The sequence below is a fragment of the Giraffa tippelskirchi genome, chromosome 3 (assembly GCF_054371585.1).
Source record: "Giraffa tippelskirchi isolate mGirTip1 chromosome 3, T2T-mGirTip1v1.2.pri, whole genome shotgun sequence".
In the NCBI taxonomy this organism is placed as follows: Eukaryota; Metazoa; Chordata; class Mammalia; order Artiodactyla; family Giraffidae; genus Giraffa; species Giraffa tippelskirchi.
The window spans coordinates 76,051,876-76,074,004 of record NC_137277.1 but is presented as its reverse complement, the minus strand read 5'-3'; the positions used below and the strand labels follow the sequence as shown (position 1 = coordinate 76,074,004).

General features: G+C 34.6%; 1 protein-coding gene across 22 annotated transcripts in view; it reads right to left on the bottom strand.

Moving 5' to 3' along the window:
- The window catches only part of NCKAP1 (NCK associated protein 1), a 112,920-nt gene that overhangs the window by 52,859 nt on the left and 37,932 nt on the right, over positions 1-22,129 (bottom strand). For 8 of the 22 annotated variants that reach the window (XM_081580981.1, XM_081580982.1, XM_081580983.1 and 5 more), the window contains 11 exons: positions 16,155-16,247; positions 15,941-15,997; positions 15,074-15,216; positions 14,906-14,996; positions 12,322-12,459; positions 11,481-11,529; positions 6,919-7,075; positions 4,283-4,339; positions 1,404-1,500; positions 932-1,038; positions 72-204 (listed from right to left, as the gene is read on the bottom strand). In XM_081580981.1, the coding sequence (XP_081437107.1) occupies positions 72-204; positions 932-1,038; positions 1,404-1,500; positions 4,283-4,339; positions 6,919-7,075; positions 11,481-11,529; positions 12,322-12,459; positions 14,906-14,996; positions 15,074-15,216; positions 15,941-15,997; positions 16,155-16,166 (1,041 nt within the window). In that variant the 5' untranslated portion in view covers positions 16,167-16,247. Of the gene's footprint in view, positions 1-71; positions 205-931; positions 1,039-1,403; positions 1,501-4,282; positions 4,340-6,918; positions 7,076-11,480; positions 11,530-12,321; positions 12,460-14,895; positions 14,997-15,073; positions 15,217-15,940; positions 15,998-16,154; positions 16,272-22,129 lie in introns of all 22 variants that reach the window. The other 14 variants (XM_081580984.1, XM_081580973.1, XM_081580970.1 and 11 more) reach the window with 5 other exon arrangements.

Below are 22,129 nucleotides of genomic sequence, written 5' to 3'. Positions count from 1 at the left end.
GTTTACTGAGCAAACAAATCAATTATTGGAAAGGAGGGAAATAAGAAACAAAAGGGAGAAGAGTTTTTTACCTGCACAAGCTCATTGAGGACAACAGCATCAAAGCCAGAAAGGTACTGCACGTAATATCTCTGCATTACAGGTCCATATTTCCTGACATGTGCTCTAAGCTCTTCCATATAAAATATTAATTCAGCAATGTGCCTTTATTTATTCAAGAAAAAACATTTCAAAAATTAAATTCACTTACTATCAAGGAAAATATGAAATGCCTTTGATATTGCTACATCAAGTTTTTTCCTTAGAAAAAGCATTGTTAAATATTTAATGTCAACTACTTTCTTTTTTATATTATCTCATATACAGAAAGAAACCATGGAAAGCAAAAAAAAGAAAAGAATAAAAAACTGATAAAGGAAAATACAAAATAAAAATTAGGACTTCTCATAAATATAACATTAAAAAGTCATAAATAAAAGAAGGCTTGAGTATTAGGAAAAAGTAAGATTTTTCTGTATGCTATTATTTCTCTGATTCATTTATCTAACTTCTGTTGAGGGACTGTGGACTAAAATAAGAGAAATATATTACAAATGACACAGCTGTAACTCCGTTAGGATTACTAATCAAATTTTTGTGTAATAAATAATTCTGAAACATGAATCCTATAAGAAATACTATAGCACAAAAACATACCTCTGCAACAACCTACAGTACTAGTGAGAAAACATTTAAGCCTTCATTCAAAACTAAAGTTGACTTTGCATTCTAATTCATATCACCTAACAATATATTTTAAATATTCCCTCCATTATGACAAACATGAAAAGCCTTAAAAACTTTTTAAAAATAATTTTACTTTAGTCCCCAAATTCCATAGCCCATAAATCAAACATACAAAAAATACATATTTTTAATGTTGTTAACTTACTTATCTATAAAGTCATCTGCACTCTTCTTTGGCATGTTATCTGCATGACGAAGTAGCCAGATAATTTCATCACGGGCAAAGGATAATGCCATAAAAACAAAAAGTGCCTGATAGATATTAAAAATTAACATTGTTCACTCTCATGCAGAGATTAAAAACAAACCTATCCAAAATCTTTCTCAAAGTGAAAAGTCACAGGCAAAACTGGTACTATCAACTCTTAAAGACAGAAGAGAACAGGGAACTTCAAAGCACATATCAAAAAAGCCTGCTCATAAGTAAGATGTGAGGGAAAATGCAGGAAGGTCTGATTTACAAGTGCCAAGTTAGCAAATCCACTGTCAGTTAAACATAAAATCTCTTATGTAGTTCCTGACTCAAATTTTAGTAAAAGTTCAGAGAGAAGAAAAAAATTTTTTTAATTTTAATGTGGCACGTTTGTTGTAGCTGAAACAAGAATTAAATCAATTACCTTAGGACCTAGCAAGCCAGGCTGATCAGAGAGGACAGTAGCCAATTCTTTCAGTGCAGACCTTAAAAACTTGCGTCTTTCCCTGTGCATTGAACCACTACAGGAAAAGACAACCAACATTAGAGTTTATCTGTTTCTACTAAACTTATTACTGGCAATTAATTAACATCATTTCAGAGTCAACTTCCAAAGTTTTCTTAGGAAACAGAAACCCTTAAAAATATCTTCTATTTGTTTGTCATTAAATGACTTTTCAATCTCGGCTTTATCCTTGCCTTTCTTGTGCTGCTTTGGTAACTTTTTTCACTTCTCTCTACCTATCAAAATCCTACTCAAACTTCAAAACCAACTCTTCAAAAAGTATTTCCCAATATAGAGATGTCTAATCCCGAAGAATTTCTGCTAGTTAAGTACCATATAGCCTAGCACTCTATAAAATGGACTGTGAAATCCTTAAAAGTAAGCACTTTTTTATTGTATACATTTTTGTCACTCCCATGTAGAATCAATAAATATAACTTAATAAATATCTGATTATCTATATCTTCATTTATTAAGTATATTGCTATTAAATATATCATTGTTTAGTCACTAAGTCCTGTCTGACTCCTTTTGCAACCCTATGGACTTAAAACTGACTAAATCAAAGCTATATTCATTAAGGTATCGGGATGAAATCTATTTGGTGCTATTGTTCAAAAACAGAAAGATGAGGAAAGATAATCATAAATATTCATGTACTGGGTATCTTAAAAATAAAATACAAATTAGAAAAAATTTATTCTCATAAATTAACAAAAAAAAAATCAAAGAATATTCTAAATATTCCAACTCCTCATACAGTTCAAAATATAAATCATTCCAAAAAAGTTTTAAACTTTAGATAGTTGCAAAAAAATGCCACCCCACAAATAGATGGAGAAAATAATGGAAACAGTGACAGATTTTATTTTCTTGCAATCACTGCAGTTGGTGAATGCAGCCATGAAATTAAAAGACACTTGCTCCTTTGAAGAAAAGCTATGACCAACCTAGACAGCATGTTATAAAAGCAGAGACATCACTTTGCCAACAAATGTCTGTATAGTCAAACCTATGGTTTTTTCAGTAGTCACCTATGGGTATGAGAGTTGGACCATAAAGAAGGCAAAGTGCTGAAGCATCGGTGCTTTCAAACTGTGGTGCTGGAGAAGACTCTTGAGAACCCCTTGGACTACAAGGAGATCCAACCAGTCCATCCTGAAGGAAATCAACCCTGAATATTCATTGGAACAACTGACGCTGAAGCTCCTATAATACTTTGCCCACTTGATGCTAAGAGCCGACTCATTGGAAAAGACCCTGATGTTGGCAAAGATTGAGGGCAGGAGCAGAGGGGGTGACAGAGGATGAGATGGTTGGATGGCATCATCGACTCAATGGACATGAGTCTGAGCAAACTCCAGGAGATAGTGAAGGACAGGGAAGCCTGGCTGTGCTGCAGTCCACGGTGTCACACAGAGTTGGACATGACCAAGAGACTGAACAACAACATATCTATTATATGTCAAAATCCTAAGGAGAAGAAATATGCAACACGAGAAATTTAACTCTGACACCACAGATTAATTTTGAAGACACACTAAAATCCAACCTGTACCTACATGACCTCAGGGTCTACCTCTCTTAAGCTCCAGACTCTCGTCAAGAAACAGGGATGATGGCACCTGACTCAAGATGTATCTTTCATGATATCTAACATTTAGCACTTTTACAATGTTAGTATAATTGTAACGACAAGCTCTCTACTTACTGACAATAATAAACTCATCTGGTGTAGTATCTAAAAAGAAAGTGGGTAAATGTTTTGATTATTTTACTATACAGGGTTGCTGCGAGGAGTATTACCATCAAGAGAAGATATAAACACTATGTCTGGCACACGTTAATGAATGATAAGAATTACTACTGCTCACTACTTATAACTGTTTTATATAATGCAGGGGAAAAAGATGTTTATAAAAGATAGCTGTGACACCATGTATCTGCCAACGGTTTAACATCTGAATAAGCAGGCCTGGAATGGAATTCTAACACACTCCAAAGCATGTTATTTGTACTAGAGACTGATTTTATAATATAAGCACTTTATTTGAGCGAAAAAAATGCATGAGGAAATAATATACTATAGTTAGCAATAAATAAAGATGATTTAAATTCCTAATATCTATGTTACAGCCTAAGCCTAAATTCTAAAACTTTTTGTAGTTTTATATTTTCACCTATGACTGTGGTGTTATCTTTTCTCTGCCTTGTAGAAATACTGATGGATCAGACAGTGTTATCTCTACTGTACCTAGACTTACTAAAGAAATACTCTATACAAGTATACCATATAACAATTAAATGAATTACCAAATTATTTCATGAGAAAATTGAAAAGTTGTTCAAACATTTTAAATACACTAATATCTAATTTATCTATATATTTTCTAATAAAATATATTTACTAATATTTGGGAAAGGTATGGGATTAACATACTTTGAAAAGTAAATACCACTGGGGGGGAGTGCACATGAAGTAGTACAAAAATCATCATAACTTGCCAAGTACTGGCACCAGAGCACAGGAGCAATAAGAGAAATGAAGGACACAAAATAAATTCCTCTGTATGGTATTCCTTAAGAGCATTTAACACTTAAAAAATATTAAAAGTCTGTCCATACTAATACCAAGGTGTCTAGATACAGAGTTATAAACATGTTTCTCACTGATTGGAAGTCCCCTACTTCTACTGCCACATTTTACACACCATTAATCTGCACTCACTTCAACAAAATAATGCTTTAAGAAAGAAATTCTTGATTAAAAGTTTCACAGATAAGTTAGAACCACTTACGCATGTGACACAGCTGCCTCTTTGCATTCTCTTATGTCATTAATACGCTTATTATAGCTATGAGCCAAAAAAAAAAATTGGAAGTATGTTAATCTTAATTTGGTCGATATCAGTAAAAACAAGTTAGTCAAATACTAGTCAACTAAAAATATCTTATATCAACAAGAAAAACTGGCTCTCAAACTGGAAATACATGGAAGAAGTCTACCCACATCATTTTGAGCACCTTAAGTACCCCATTGGCTCTTCCTGAAATAATAAATCTCATATTACATTAAAATTCAGTAATAAAATTAAATTTACAAAGTAGACTTTATTTTCTTAAATCTCCAATAGGGACAATAAATTATACTTCTAAAATAATTAACAGTGATTTCTAAAAACTGCAAGTGCTGTCAAAGCTATTACTTTTGGCTTTTTATGCTACCTCATAAGCATAAAAAAATTTCTCAAGGCACATACACTAGGAACAGAAATTTTGTGGTGGAGAAAACGAGCAGGAAAGCATTTGATTACTTTAAATTATTTTAAGGGATAGACCTATGGGTGATTTTTACTCACCATTTTTTTAAAAAGCACATTTTTTTCAAATTAAAAAACATTTAAAATAGAAGACACTGAACACCAGCATCAAACAGTCTAAAGGTGCCATCTATAAAATAAACTCTAATAAAGATATGCTAATTTCCTGGCTACCAAATACATAAAAATTCAAAATACCTAAAATGTTAAAGAAAAATTATCTTCCTAACCACTTATACCAAGAACTTCAATTTCTAAATTAAGCATGCTAAGCTTTGTGTATTCTTCAAGCAAATGTCACAATTCTGTAACCACTGACCTGTATAAATGATGAGTCTTCATACTTTGGTCTGACTTGTTAATTACTATAATTCACATTTTAAATTGGATTTAATAAAAAATTAAAACTTTTCAACTTGAAATACAGAAATGCTTAAATGGTAAATTTAACACAGAAAAAGCATAACAAAGGAATTTCAAGAGGTCCAGTACTCGGTAGTTTCACTGTGGTGGGTCTCGGTTCAATCCCTGGTCTAGGAACTAAGATCCCACAAGTCATGTGGAGTGGCCAGATTAAAAAAAAAAAAAGGCATAATGAAAAGACAATTGGTTTCATGAGGCCATTAAATTTATCTGTACCATATATACCTTACGCTCACTCAATATACAGAAACTCTGGTTCTAAGTGTTTACATATATTTAAATACAATTCCCCAGAGAGGATGTCAATATGCTAAGACATAAGTTTCAGGATTTTTGATCTAAATCACTTTGAAGATGACAAAGCTCACAACGACATAGGATATTTCCAGGTACTCCACCATCTAAAATAAAAAGTGAACTAAGAGTTGAAAAATACAGAGGGTACTGTTTCTCACACTATGGTTGCATGAGAATGTCAGAATCACTTATGGTGACAGAAATCAAAACAGAGATCACCTGTGAAGGCTAGCTAGGGGGAAATGGACCAGGGGTAGCAGTGCTGACCAGAAAGAGGCACAAGAGAATTTTCTGGGGATAATGGAAATATTCTGTATCTTGATCTAAGTGGTCACCAGGAGTATTTGTACACAAAACTGTCGAGTTGTTCACTTAAAATTTATGCATTTTTCTGTCTGTAAATTTACCTCAATAAACTGGGGGCAGACAGTGGGAGAAAAGGGCAGATTTCTTTACCTCTCCAAGATATAGAAACAGGGGATTTAGGAGGTTAGGGGTGATGCCCAGGAACCTGGATTTTAATTCACATCCCAGGGTACTTCATATGCATACTAAAATCTGAGATGGTATACTGGCTTAAACTGTCAGTACTAGACATATCTTTACATTTTAATAACTAATAGATTTTTAAAATCTGAATTTCATTTAGGACGTTACTGAATCGGATATGAAATAAATGTAGGTGAATTTCACTTCCATGAAGCTGACAAATCCAACCCAATTATTCAACATTTTTAGGTCCAACAGACCCCAAGATATTTTAGATACTCCTAATTTCAAAAGATTTTATAAAGGCTACCAAGTATGAGTTCAACTTGTTTTTATATATTGGCTACAGAACCAAAAGTGGAAAAAAAAGCAAGCATTAAAAATTTCAAGGGAACAAATTTAAGAATTATTTGTGTTACAAGGAATGAGTATAAATGAGTCACTTGAAATACTTCCTCATTATAAGGAAACATGATTTCCTTTTTGCAGTGGTCTGACTTCTGCAATGGCTATAAATAATTAATGAAGTATTTTTTGATTGATTCATATACTTTTTAAATACCCTGCATTCTAAAATACATTTCTAAAAACTTCCTAACTCCTAAAATGTACATTGTGCTTTCAGTAATATTTATGTCTAAAACCATATGATACACAAAAGAGATCATATCTTCTTTCTCCTAGAATACAAATTTTGAAACAGCAAGAACACTAGATATTTCAATCTGTGAAGTAACCTGTAAAAAATATCAGGATCACTGTTAAAAACAACTTGGTGTGACTGATAAGTTGGTACAAACTGTATCTTCTTGCATAATGTGAGCTTCCTTTATCCCCAGAACTTCAATAGATATTCCACTCACTACTTTTCTCCCCAAAAGACAAAATAATTGAAAATGACATACCCTCGAATGTTTACAAATAAGTCTTCTGCAGCTTTATGAATGTGGAAAACTTCATCCCGAAAGAGAGAGAGGCAAGAGCTACTCTGAAGAGCTAGCTTCCAAAGGTTCAGTGCTGTTGCATCAGTATTTAGGATCCCATGGCACAAAATAAAGCCAACTGGAAACAAAAGAAAAAGAAATAGAAAATAAAAGTCTTCCTAAGTTAGGTTATTTGAGTTATAGGGTAGCTTTTTAAAAATAAAGAAACATAAATACAACCACTTAAACTGAGGCTTTTAAGTGACAAGTAATAATACATATACATACAAGATGGCAACAATATTTCTCTTTTTCACTAATAATTTTCTGTACTTCACAAAACCAGTGCTTTGAACTCATACTGATGAAAAGGAAAAAAACATCATTTCAGGGTTGTGAAGGAACTGACTTTAACAAATGAGTAAAAGATATTTTAAGCCAGAGATCAGAAGCTACCAATTTACATATATACAATTATCCTTACAGTTGTTACAGTAACTCAAAAAGAAAGCTACTCTTCTAAGTCATTACAGGAAATGAAATAGCATGTCACAATTTCATAGCAAATTATAGTTTGTACTAAATTAGTCCTTTGACATATATTATCTCCTAAGATTATCACATAGAGTGGAAAGACCAGTGGTATTCTTCTTTTACAACTGAAGAAATGAGGGTCAACGACTTGCCTAAAGTCACACTAAATAGTAGAACCAGCCTCTTTCTCAAGTAGTTACCCTTAAAGGCCAATATTCTTTCAATATGTTACACGGCTCTCTATTCTATAAATTCAAGTATCTTACCTTTTGTCATCTAATTCAGAAATTCTTCAAAAATGTGTAACCCTGTATGTTTACTGAGGTCTTCCCTGACCCTCTACTCTAGGCCATAAAACCTCATTTTCATTCCTAGAAAGTGAAAGTGAAAGTGCTCGGTCGTGTCCAACTCTTTGTGACCCCATGGACTGTCGATGGAATTCTCCAGGCCGTAATACCGGAGTAGGTACACTTTCCCTTCTCCAGGGGATCTTCCCAACCCAAGGATCGAACCCAGGTCTCCTGCATTGCAGGCAGATTCTTTACCAACTGAGCTATGAAGAAAGCCATAAAACCTCATCTTTCATTCCTAAAACATGTACTCAATGCTTATTATAAACTAGGTATCATGCTGGGCCAGTTAAAAACCAATTCTATTTTCTGTAAGATTTCCCTCTGATTTTCAACAGACATTTCAATCTTTAAACCCCTCAATCACTAACATTTAACTTGCCTTCTATCTTTTATTCTTAATTAAACATTCCTTTTAAAGGGCTACTACGCAGGCAAACTAACTCTTTAGGTAGGCAAATATTGTAGAATCATACATACAGAAGTACATTTATTAATAACGTCCTTAAAAATTCCTGAAATATATTAAAATGTTTTTTATACATTTAGGGCCCCTAAATGCAAGTCTAATTATTTGATCTGGTACATAACCAAAGAAACAAAACACCTTTATGGCAATTTTTACAATCCTCAAGAGAAGTTTTGTGAAAATTTTTGCCTCATGCACTGATATTTGATACTCTAATCCCTTTACTAAAATGAGATTTCACTTAGTGTCTTGTACCTCAATGTATACTTAGACTCGTAACACTGCTATTGATAATAAAAGTTTCTCTGAGAATATTATTAGTGTCATTATGGGTCATTAGCTTTACTTATGGGTCATAAACTTTACTTATGTAAGACATGGGTTATATTATAAAGTATATTCATTTATTATAAGGTCAATAAAAGGTAAATTAGTTTAAAATAGCCCAAGAGTAGGAAGACAGTCTATTAACTAAACCACACATTAACCTCCTTTCCCCACTAAGTTCTCAGCTAAAGGAGAGAAAAAAAAGATTTTTTTCAGTCATGAAAATGTAGGAAAATAAGATAGAAAATCAATACTAAACAAGAAAGTTGGAGAAAATCTTTGAAGAGAGAAAGACTATACTATCAATTTAAAAAGAGATCTTTCATAAGGAGTCATCTGGGTATAGTCAACAGAGTAAGAACAAATCCTGAAAAGAGTACCAAGGTAAGTTACTGTATAAATTACTGTGTTGGTCACTCAGTCATGTCTGACTCTTTACGATCCCATGGACTCCAACCCTCCAGACTCCTCTGTCCATGGAATTCTCCAGTCAAGAATACTGGAGTGAGTAGCCATTCCCTTCTTCAGGGCATCTTCCTGACCCAGGAATCGAACCTGGGTTTCCTGCATTGCAGGCAGATTCATTACTGTCTGAGCCACTAGGTAAGCCCCAAGTTACTGTGAAATCACATTCGAAAGAGCTGGATCCTCAACATTCCAGACCCTCAACAACCCTCATGCTATGTGCTAAGTCGCTTTAGTCGTGTTCGACTCTGCGACTCTGAGGACTGTAGCCAGCCAGGCTCCTCTGTCCAAGGGACTCTCCAGGCAAGAATACTGGAGTGGGTTGCCATGCTCTCCTTCAGGGGATTTTCCCAATCCAGGGATTAAACCCCAGTCTCTTATGTCTCCTGCATTAGCAGACAGATTCTTTACCACTAGCACCACCTGGGAAGCCCCAACAACCCTTGGCCCCAGGCTAGAATCTAGACCAGTGATTCTTAAACTTCAGCTTCCTATCAGAATCACCAGGAAGGCTTATTAAATCACAGGTTGCTGGGAGCCATTCAGAGTTTTTCATCAGAAGTCCTAGGGTGCAAATCAATATTTGCATATCTAATAAGTTCCAAGGTGATGCTGCTACTCTTTCAACTAATCTACAGCAAAGCTCTAAAGAAAATAGACTTATCTTTTACAGAAAATTCTAGTGCAGGAATTGGTGTCAAAAAGAGAAAAGTAAAAAAAAGGGGGGGGGAGGGGAGAAGTGCAAAGTTTGATGTAACTCTATTAACTCTACTCAAGGCTCAAATAAATGAAAGCAGCAAAACTAAACTTTCCTGACTTTTGGCAATTGTGACTATCCCAAATTAGTTTGCCTTTTCCATGCCCAGGCATCCTCCATTGGGGTATTCTGCCTTCTGACTTAACCTCACTGCTCATTACACAAAGCCTTGCATTCATTACTCCCATTAAAGGTAAGGACTGGGCTTCCTTGGTGGCTCAGACAGTAAAGAATCTGCCTGTAATGCAGGAGACCTGGATTCAGTCCCGGGTCGGGAAGATCCCTTGGAGAGGGAATGGCTAACTACTCCTACTGGAGAATTCCATAGACAGAAGAGCCTGATGGGCTACAGTCCATAGGGTTGCAAAGAGTCAGACAAGACTAAGCGACTAACACTTTGAACACTTTCAAGGTAGAGACTGGATAGAAATAGTTCTGTTTAACATTAAAGGTCACTCATGCCACTTAACTACTAATCACACTGGTTCTTCATCCATATATCCATATACATAAAACAATCAAGGATCATCATGCTTTTGAGCAAAATCAATACTCCGAAAGCTGTCTTTTTAAATCAACAAAAGCATAAAAACCTTAACAATCACAGAAGAAAATATAATGATCACAAACCTGATAAATGTAAAAATTATACTTAATAAAAATGGCTAAGGACAGGCAATGTGTGTTAAATTTTTCCTCTTTCATACTAATAACAGCATTACTCAAACTGCCAGTGCATAATGAGATCAAGTAGAGAATCGAGAGTATTTAGTAACTTTCATTTAGAAAAATTTTCACTGATAGCAACTTAGGGGTAGAAACAATCAAATTGTTAGATTAAATATTCAATTGTTAGATTAATACTTAAATATTGAATCTAATAATTAAAATGTACTCTTTTATTTCATCTTTGCTTATTACTTTATTTCTGATAATTCCACTAATTCAGTTTCAATGTATTTTATAAAAAAGTACCAATCCAAAAATCACTAAAAAAAGAAAAATTGGTCATTCACCAGTTTCAGAAACAGTATAATAAAAAGTCATCAAATAATACCTAAATGTTAATAAATTAAGAAACAAGAACTTTAAGAACTAAAAAGCACAAACTGCTCAAAATTATTCCCCTCTGCCAGTGGACCTGGGGTTGGTAGAAAAAATTATATTATAGCAATTTTCATTTACACTGTATCTGTGTGTCTATTTCTCCCATAGTTTGTGAACTTTGTAGGAGTGCAAACAAGTAATTTTATTTCCCATGCAAATATATGAGATGTCTATTATATGTACTAAAATAATTTAAAAATAAAAACTGAATAAATGCAGTATCAAGAAAATCATTAAAAATAAAATAAAAATTTACTTTTGATGGCCTTGCTGAGAGGCAATATAATGTAGACCATGAGCCTTGAAGGTCCTTTGTCACTTACTTGCTGTGTGGACTAAACTTTAATTCTTCTTCTATAAACTAGACCAACCTACTCTAACCAGATCAATCTAAGGACTGGATGATGCACATAGAAGGCTCAGCACAGTGCTTGGTATTAAAGCAATCCATGTTACTGTTATTTCTCTCTAAAACTTAAATCTGAGGAGTAATCATAAAACTAACCAATTTTTACTTTTTTTCTTTTTTACTTACAGATAATCCATTTTTCCATGGCATCCAAAGAGAGATATTCACAAGGCATCTTAAAAAAAGAAAATATTTGTGATTTAAAGGAAAAAATTCTGCACTGAGTCACTCCTCTTTCTCTTCCTTCTAAGAAGTCTGACCACTCAATTCTTGGTTCAAATACCACAACATAGTTGAAAAACTGGATGCAAGTTTTATAACCTATATTTATACCCACGGTCCATAAAAAAGACAATGAAAGCTGTGCCTCTTCCACATTCACACACCCTGAAACTTCTCTTTAAAAAACATGGTTGCTGAATTGTTTTCAATTTAGTAAATAACTACTTCCAAATTTCCCAAGTGTATTGCAGAGTTTGCAGTATTTCAAAGGATAAAATTTTATTAAAAAAAAAAATTTATGTACCTGGATGCTCACTATTTCACCCAAGTAAGTAATTATGTGTGTTTATTCTCCATATGCATAACGTCTATGTTTACATACACAGAAAAAAGACTGAAAAGAAACTTAACAGAATACAATAGTGATTTTCTCTAGTAAGTCTGTAAGACTTGGGGTGATTTTTGTTTTTTTCTAATTTTCTGAATCTTCCAAATTTCTACCATAAGAAAGCACAGCAAATTTTTAAGCCTTAAAAGAACTCATACTACTAGTTGTACTCAACATCAGCATTTAGAAATTAAAAAACTGTGAATAGTACAATGTAAATAATGAGCATTTTACAATAAACTTCACTGACAAGCTAATACTAATTAGAAGAAAAAGTGCAACGGCACTGCTTAATTGATTTTTTTAAAAAAATCAATTTTACTCTTTTCATTCAAAAAAGAAAGTACAGAACCATACAGTGTCAGACTGTGCGGGATTAAGCATTGTACTGGGGGCACTGATGAGACTCAACAACTGGGCATTTCTCCACTGGTCAGCTGAAAGGTTCCTTCGAGGATACACCATCTGAAGAGAAATGAGTGCATCTGAAAGAGACTAATTAAAACAGAAAAAAAGAAAGCTGAAGAATGAATTCTTTTTTTTACTTTCCATTTAATTTCCAGCTACAAGTGCTATGTGTTTCTAACTGTACCATCATAAAACAAGAGCCTAATTACAAGTATGCTCCATATGACACTTGAGGTGCGTTTCATTTATGCTCTAGATTTTTTTTGTTTTTAATTTCATGAAAGTTACATAGATTCTGCATTCCTCAGCTAAAGCTTAGCTCAGGAAATCATGTTACTTTCTTAAAGGTAAAAATGTATGGCAATCGTGTGATCTTTATTTTAAAAAGGGTACAGAGTCTAGCGTCATCCTTTTGTATATCACTTTCTACTCTAATCGTGCTCACTGAAAGAAAAAGTAGTACTTAAGGTTATATGACTAAGTGTTAACAGAGCTCAACATGTTTCATATTTCTTCAAAAAATGCCTTCTAAAAATGATCCACTGTACTTTATCTTAATAAATTATTTCTATTTGCCATTTAGTCTATTAATGATAACTTTATCATCAAGGTATTTTTCATCTCATTTGCTTCTTGCTTGCTTTTAACTCTTTTGCTATTCACTCCTGCTTCCTAAAAATTCTGTACAGAGTGGTCCTTTAATCTGGCTATGCATAAATTGCCAGGAGAGTTTGTCCAGAAAAAGAAAATCCAGGGCTCTGCCTGAGCCAGAACCTCTGGGAATAAAACCTAGGAATTGTTTTTATCACTGCACCAAGCGATTTTGAATAATTTTTTAAATTAATTTGAACAAATCCTAGTAAATACATGATGGTCTTTCTATTGGGCTTCTCTGGTAGCTCAGGTGGTAAAGAATTCGCCTGCAATGCAGGAGACCTGGGTTCAATTGCTGGGTTGGGAAGATCTCCTGGAGAAGGGATAGGTTACTCACTCCAGTATTCTGGCCAGGAGAATTCCATGGACCAAGGAGCCTGGCAGGCTACAGTCCATGGGGTCACAAAGAGTCAGACACAACTGAGCAACTTTCTATTAACATCAAAGCCCTGAGATATCATAGAATATCGGAAAAATCAAGATTAGGAAAAAACTGGTCTAATCCAAATAGACAATTCTCAAGTAATTATTAACAGTCTAGTATGTGCTAATGGCTATGGAGAACTTAAATATAGATATGTGAGGTAAAAGTGAAAGTGTTAGTTGCTCAGTTGTGCCTGATGCTTTGTGATCCTGTGGACTGTAGCCCACCAGGCTCCTCGGTCCATGGAATTTTCTTAGCAAGAATACCAGAGAGGGTATCCACTCCCTTCTCCAGGAGATCTTCTTTCCGATCCAGGGATCAAACCTGGGTCTCCTGCACTGCATGCAGATTCTTTACCATCTGAGCCACCAGGGAAGCCCTAAATAAATATATAACAGCCTTTAAAATAAATGTTCATCATTTAACTGGGAAGAGAGCCAAATTTGAAGTGGCTAACTAAAAGCAAAGCCATAGCTGATTGGCAAAAAGTTAGAAACAGATCCAGAGAAAAAACAAGAGATGAGTAGCTGAGGAAAAAGCACTAACAAAATCAAAGAGACAGGTGATGATGACCTGTTTAGCACTTTGAGAAACCCTGACACTTCCATCTACAATGCTGATTTTTACTTCAAAATTGGTATCATCTACTAGACTCCTTCAAGCTAATGGTACAACTAACTCTAAGACATTAAACCTACATAAGTTTGTGGGTGTAATACAGCTATACAGAGAAATTAAACTGGAAATGCACCTTTAGAATTTTCATGGGAGTAGAAAAACCAAAGGAAAAATTCTTGCTGCTAACTGTATGTCAAAAAAATAACACACAGATTCATATAAAACACTGTATTATTAAAAATATAACTCCCATCATTCAAAGGGAACAACGGACCAAGATTCTAATCCTAGCCCTCATTTTGCCACAACTGCTGCCAAACGGCTTACTTCATCAAATCACTTCCAGTCCTCAATTTCCTTATCTTTATGAGGATACCTATAAACTTCCTTGACATGCTAAGGAACTAGCCCTCCCTCAGAGAAGCCATAACAGCAAGACTCTAAACCAAAATTATTTCATTAAGAACTATTTTTTAATATATCATAAAAGACAGACATTTCAAATTATCACAAACTCCTGCAATTTTCTCTCATTACAGAGTTGGAATTAGTAACAAAGCAGTCTGATATGAATCTAGTAGACATTCTCAAATACTAAACTTCACTAACTCTATATCCTATAGAGACCTAAAAACTACAATGGATCAATATATTCTCGAGTTTCTATTCACGATTCTGGATCTAATTAATGAGTTCTCTGGTTCACAATTAGATAAAACCATACATAACTATAAATCATATCTCATTAAGATTTTCTTTCTTAGAAGCAGTGTATCACTCTATCCACCCTCAAGCTCTCATATGCCTATTGAAGCACTCCTAAAAACCAGCTCTTACCTTGCTATGGGGCACAAATTCTTCCATCATTTTCTTTAAAGGGTTTTCATAATCCACAATCATCTGACCAAGGCGTGGGTATTCTCGGTCACTTAAAACAGATACATAAATATCACTGAATTGTAAGCCATCAAATTGAGAATTCGGATTTCTTTAATACAGGTATACCTTGCTCCATGGGTCATCTCATGAGCATAGTTGTATAATCCAATGATTGCCTTCCTTTCTTCAATTCGAGACAGCAGTATCATTAGTGTTGTATATGTTATGATCAAATCTAAGTAATTCTTTGTTAAATCAAAGTTTACAGTCTAAGAAAAAAAAACATTAACTTCAACTTTTTATTTCACAAACTTTTAAGCACACACAAAAGAATCTTCATGGCAGCTACTGGAAGTTAATAATTTTCTGTAGTTATTTATTTTATCCCCATTTCTGAAATTCTACCTAATTCCTTTCACCAAAAACATGTCTAAAATTTGGGAGTTACAGATAATAGTTCTGTGTTTGTAACACAATTTTACAGATGAAAAAGAGTTTGTGATCACCCTATTCAAATTGCTAACAATTTAAAGGACTAGCCAAAACCAGAATAATAATAAGCATGGAAGCAATTCTCAGTAAGCAAGAAAAAAGGAGTATTAAATTAATGAATAGGTTCACCATTAAATCAGTGGAGATGTTTTTCACTGATTTCTTATATCTAGAAACTGTCTTATTAAAGATTTTTTCAAGTATGCCTTTTATTGAGAAAAAATTATTTGTGTGACCTTTTAAAATTGAGCCTATTAAAATAAAATACTAAAATTAACAACTATTTCCCAATATGTACAAGATATATATTCAATGACAATCAAATAAGTAAAAACAGAGATACAGTATAACTCCTTACCTTAAAAAATAAAGCCAAATTCAATGCTGAAATTTTATATACTAATCATATAAATTATCTCTAAAGAAAAGCATTTGATCCCCTTAGTTCTACGATTAGAAACAGAGAGAAGAATTAGAAATTTTTCTGAAAATTATACGTACAATGTCAAAGAAGACTTGGCAAACATCAATAGTATTCAGCAATTCACAAACATGGTCCTGAAAATAGAAGTTTATTTTAATCTTTTACTTATATGACTACTACAAAATTCAGAAAACATATACTTTATTATCCACAAGTGACAGAACAATTTATACAATTAATAAATGTCAATTTATCTCTGAAATGTTGAACTTTATGTATTAAAATACATACCTTAAATTCCATAACATCTACAAATGTGAAGTAATATAATGCCAGATTTTTCAGAATCTCTGATTTTTCTTTCTGCAGTTGTGCAAGCTGTTGCTGTGAAAACAAAATTAGAATGCACTGTTTACTGTGAACAAAATTATTAGGTTTAATACAAACTATCTTCTTTTATGATTGCTATGTGAAAGCACAAGCTTTTAGAACAGTATTTCTAGATTAAAGGCTCTTTTAAAAAACCAAAATACTTGAAACAGCAACTTCTAATAGTGACCAGCAACTGACAGTGTGAGGCTATAAAACAAATCAAAGCAGATTAGTACCAAACTGCACTACTATTAAGGACAATTGGAACGTGTTAGGAAAAAAATAACTATCAAATGAACTCTTTAAAAAAAAAAATTAAAAGCAATTCATGAGCATGATCACATTACTAAAAGTGGGAGAAAAGAAGGTGAAAAACATAACTTACACTACAAAAAACAATGTGCTTTATAAATTTGGAACTTACCAAAAAGAACATCCAGGCAAAGCCACGTTACGCATGCAAAATAAAATGTAGATACAAACATAAAATACAGTAACGGTTCCCTGACCAGATCCACAAAACACAATAATACATTAAAGAAAAGCAAAAATCACAACAACAAAAAAGAAATGAGAAAGAAGCAAAACTAGAGTTAAGACGCATAAACATATGAAGAGGGAAATGTGACTACAAAAGACAAACATTATTTCAATCAACTGTATTATTAAATTTACGAAAGTCCTAAGTTTTCTTTTAAAACAACTATTAATATAACTTCTGATAGAACCCAGCCATATAGGACATGTATGCAATAAACTGTAAGTCTGCCAAACTTCAACAAAACCATTTAGAACTAGAACTATCTGATATTCTGAATGTAGCCTACAGAATAGAAATGTCCACATCATTTAGAAACTTGTTAGAAGAGCAGATTTCAGACTCACCCCAAATCAGAATCTGCCATTTAACAATATGCCCAGGTGATCTGAATGCATGTTAAATGTAATTTACCTAGGATATGAGAAAACTAGAAAATATGAATAAATGGCTCAAAATATCAAACTTGCTCTCAAAGACCATCCAGTTTTAAGACCCTCCTGCAGTTCTTACTGACATCTAACACAGGAGAGTTGGGGGAAGGGGTGCCTCTACACATTATAAGTCAAAAAATCCTTAATAGTAAGTATAACATCAGAGGATTAAAAATATACCTATTAAAAGACTATTTACAGTAGCAAGCACAAATTCTGGTAGACCCAACTACTATATAGTACCCTAAATATTGCAGTCCCTGAGGACATTTTAAAAAAAGTATAAACAAACTTCGTTATACTCTACTTCCCCTTAAAACCAGGCAAACTGAGGTATATACTTACAGTGATGTGTGTAACTGTTCTAGCTTTATCTGTGTTACTAGTTGACTTTATTTTGAACAATATATCTGTTTCAAAACAATTCTATATTTATATGCACACTTTTAATCATTACCACTCACAACATCAAACAGATACTTACTTTAAAATGATTCTATTCCCTCAGATGATACTACTTTTACCTTGTTCAACAACATTTAACATTTATAATTGATATCTTAATCCTTTTTCCTCCTTTCCAGTACTTTAAATTTTAATTTTGAAATGTAACAGGTAAAAGTAAACTCATAATAGGATAAAAAGCAAAAATATAATTTGGTTGCCACTGGGTTTATATTTATAGTGCCTCCTTTCAATTTCAGTGTCTAGTTTGAACAAAAAATGACAGAGCACCATCTTATTATGGGCCCTAATGACCTTTTATACAAATTCTCATTTTGCATATTAAGAAGCTAAGGCCCACAGAACTTAAAAGAGTCTTCCTCAAAGTTATATACCTAGTTAATATGAATGGGCCAGGATTAAAATTTCATATCCATACTCCTAGTAAAGTGTTCTTCCTACCATTTCACATGGAGATGGGGGGGGGACTTCACCTCCACCCCCATCTTCCTTTCTAACAGCAAAATCACATCATGGTCTCAATTTCTCATTCCAATTTATTTCTCCCAAATTGTATATAACTAGCCTCTACTGTATATTGTCACCCTGCTTATTTAACTTGCATGCAGAGTACATCATGCGAAATGCCAGGCTGGATGAATCACAAGCTGGAATTAAGATTATGGGGGAAATACCAACAACCTCAGATATGCAGATGATACTTACTCTAATGGTACAAAGAGAAGAACTAAAGAGCCACTTGATGAGGGAGAAAGAGGAGAGTAAAAAAGCTGGCTTAAAAATCAACATTTCAAAAGCTAAGATCATGGCACTCAGCGCCATCATTTCATGGCAAATATAAGGGGAAAAAGTATAAACAGTGACAGAATTTCTCGTCTTGGGTTCCAAAATCACTGCAGATGGTGACTGCAGCCATGAAATTAAAAGACGCTTGCTTCTCGGAACGGAGAAGGCAATGGCACCCCACTCCAGTACTCTTGCCTGGAAAATCCCATGGATGGAGGAGCCTGGTAGGCTACAGTCCATGGGGTCGCTAAGAGTCGGACACGACTGAGCGACTTCACTTTCACTTTTCCCTTTCATGCACTGGAGAAGGAAATGGCAACCCACTCCAGTATCTTGCCTGGAGAATCCCAGGGACGGTGGAGCCTGGTGGGCTGCCGTCTGTGGGGTCGCACAGAGTCGGACACGACTGAAGCGACTCAGCAGCAGCAGCAGCAGCTTCTCGGAAGGAAAGCTATGACAAACTTAGGCAGAGTATTAAAAAGCAAAGACATTACGTTGCTGACAAAGGTCCATATAGTCAAAGCTATGGTTTGTCTAGTAGTCTGACAATGGTCTGTATAGTCAAAGCTATGGTCCAATGTCTGTATGGACATGAGAGGTGGGCCATTAATGAAGGCTGAGAGCTGAAGAATCGATGCTTTCGAATTGTGGTGTTGGAGAAGACTCTTGAGAGTCCTTGGACTGCAAGGAGATCAAACCAGTCAATCCTAAAGGAAATCAACCCTGAATATTCATTGGAAGGATTGATGCTGAAGTTGAAGCTCCAATACTTTGGTCACTTGATGCAATGAGCCAACTCATTGGAAAAGACCCTGACGCTGGGAAAGACTGAGGGAAGGAGGAGAAGGGGATGACAGAGGATGAGATGGTTGGATGGCATCACTGATTCAATGGGCATGAGTCTGAGCAAACTCTGAGAGATTCTGAAGGACAAGGAAGCCTGGCATGCTGTAGTCGATGGGGTCTTAAAGAGTTGGACATGACTTAGCCACTGAACAACATCAACAAAGCCTCTAACACTCGTTAAAATAAATTTACTGAACTAATTACATATGAATTCAAAAAAATTATTCAAGTTTTTAAGGCTCTACATACCTTTGTCTAAATATACCTTCCAATCTAAATTTCCCCTACATCCATTCACAGATTATACTAAGTAGCTAAAACAAACTATCCACTATTTTTATATAAACGTCTCACATTTTCTCTACTATTTCCTCTATGCTGCTGCTAAGTCACTTCAGTCGTGTCCGACTCTCTGTGACCCCATAGACGGCAGCCCACCAGGCTCCTCTGTCCACGGGATTCTCCAGGCAAGAACACTGGAGTGGGCTGCCATTTCCTTCTCCAGTTTCCTCTATGGATATGTCCAAATTCCACTACTAACAGGTCCAAATCTCACTACTCCTAAACTACTCAATTTAAATGTTTACCCCATTTTCAAGAAACCATCCCTGATTGAACTGCTTCCCTCAATGCAAATAATACCTCCCTCTTCTAAATGTGTACAGTTTCTAATAATTATCACTTTCTACCTTGTATCATGGTTCTCTCCAACACCATGAGGCAGTGTACCAAACTCCACAGCCCGTATCATATAGCTCTGCACAAAAATATCCAATATAAACATCTGTCACATGAGTGATTAGGACAAACCGAAAAGACCTTTATTTGCTGTATAACTCAGGGAACTCAAAGCAGGCCTCTGTATCAACCTAGAATGGCGGGATGGAGAGGGAGGTAGAAGTGAGGTTCAAGAGGGAGGGGACATATGTATACCCATGGCTGATTCATGTTGCTGTTTGGCAGAAACCAACACAATTCCATAACACAATTATCCTTCAATTAAAAAAATAAATTTAAAATTAAAAAGAAAAAGACCTTTATATGGCAGTGTCAGATAACGTTTTAGTAAGTTAACACTAGCCAGCCCACCTCTTATTGTGAAATCATGGCTAAATAACTTAACCTCTCATAGTCTAATACCCTCAATATTAAAATGGGAGCTGATGTGGGCAGTTTAGCCAAGACAATGTACAGGGCACCCAGAAGCTGCTCATTAATTATTAAGTGAATAACAGAAGACACTCACAGACCACTTCTTCAAAATGAGCAAAAAATAAAGCTATTTAAAATAATCTCAATACTACCCATAGTATCCTAATAAGAGCTGATATTAACTGAGCATGCTCTGTTTCCCAGGTAGTGTTCCAAAAAATGTGCAAGTATTTTACATGATCCTCTCAACACCTGTATAAAAAGTTACAATTATGTTCCCTATTTAACGAAAATAAATAAATAAATTCCATAAAGTTCTGGGTGCAAGTTCAACTATAATAACAAAGAATAAAAGTGTCTACAACTCTTGGGCTTCAACTGCAAAAAATATTCCATTTTTGTTTTTAAAGTGAAGGAGAGCAGACACTACCAAAAAGTATTTAACTTTTAGGTTCAACATCCAGAACAAGTCCTCTACCTCCCATCTCATTATTCCATAGTAAATAAAAAGTAGGAAATGGTTTAAGAATATAAGCAGTAATAGACCATTAGGTGTTACAGAACAGAACATTAGAAAAGTACAATTTTGAGAAGATAAGATTCTATTTGCTAACACTTTAAAAGCATATCATGGATACATGGGTCAAATATATTAGCAAAATATCTGTACAGTGCTTTCATTAAAGTTTCTAACTGTGGACCATTATTCTTAAAATTCAAAGTAAAAACAAAATAAATAGGATAAACAGCCATGCAGATCACAAAATAAGATCATATCTCTTCAATGAAAAATACTGATAATTAATCTTTGTACAATGAAAAAGCATTTTCCACACAAAATATAAGTATCTTAAAAACTGATTGAGGGACTTCCCTGGTGGTGCAGAATCTACATGCCAATGCAAGTAGATCCCTGGTCTGCAAAGATTCCACATGCCACAGACCAACAAAAGCCCATGCACCTAGAGCTTGTGCTCTGCAACAACAGAAGCCCTGAAAGAAGAAGCCTGTGCACCGCAACAAAGACCCAGTGCAACCATAAATAAATAATTTTTTAAAAAACTGATTGAAATTTGGTATTTACTAGCTTTCATTCTTTCAGAGAAAAGAAAGAAACTAGCAAATTATGATAAGGAACCAATGACAAAGAGAGCTAACTCACAGACTTTCAATATAAAGGAAAGTGACTGAAGTCCTTTATTCACTATGTCAATTATTCTTTCATCATCGAAACTGCTTATGCATAATAAATAACTTTTCTTGACCTAAAACATACTAGTATTTTTTTCCTCTTAAAAAAATAACCAAGTACAGAAGTTTGGTTTAGCGAAGGCTTTGTTCAATTTCTTAGTAGATATTCTAAACCAGGTTTTTTAAAGTAAGAGTACAGAGAGACTATTTGCATAAACCTCTTTAAGGAATTGTCCTGTCACCACTCTGTAATCAACACTCATAGCATAGCAGCCTCCTAACTGGTCTCTGCATTCTGCTCTTGCCTCTTCAGTCTTCTCTGCATAGCAACAGGAGAGTGGACATTTCAAGGTAACACACTACCCTGAAGAGATGATTCCAAAGAAGGAGAAGGGGGTGACAGAGGATGAGATGTTTGGATGGCATTATCAACTCAATGGACATTAGTCTGAGCAACTATGGGGTCCATGGGGTCGCAAAGA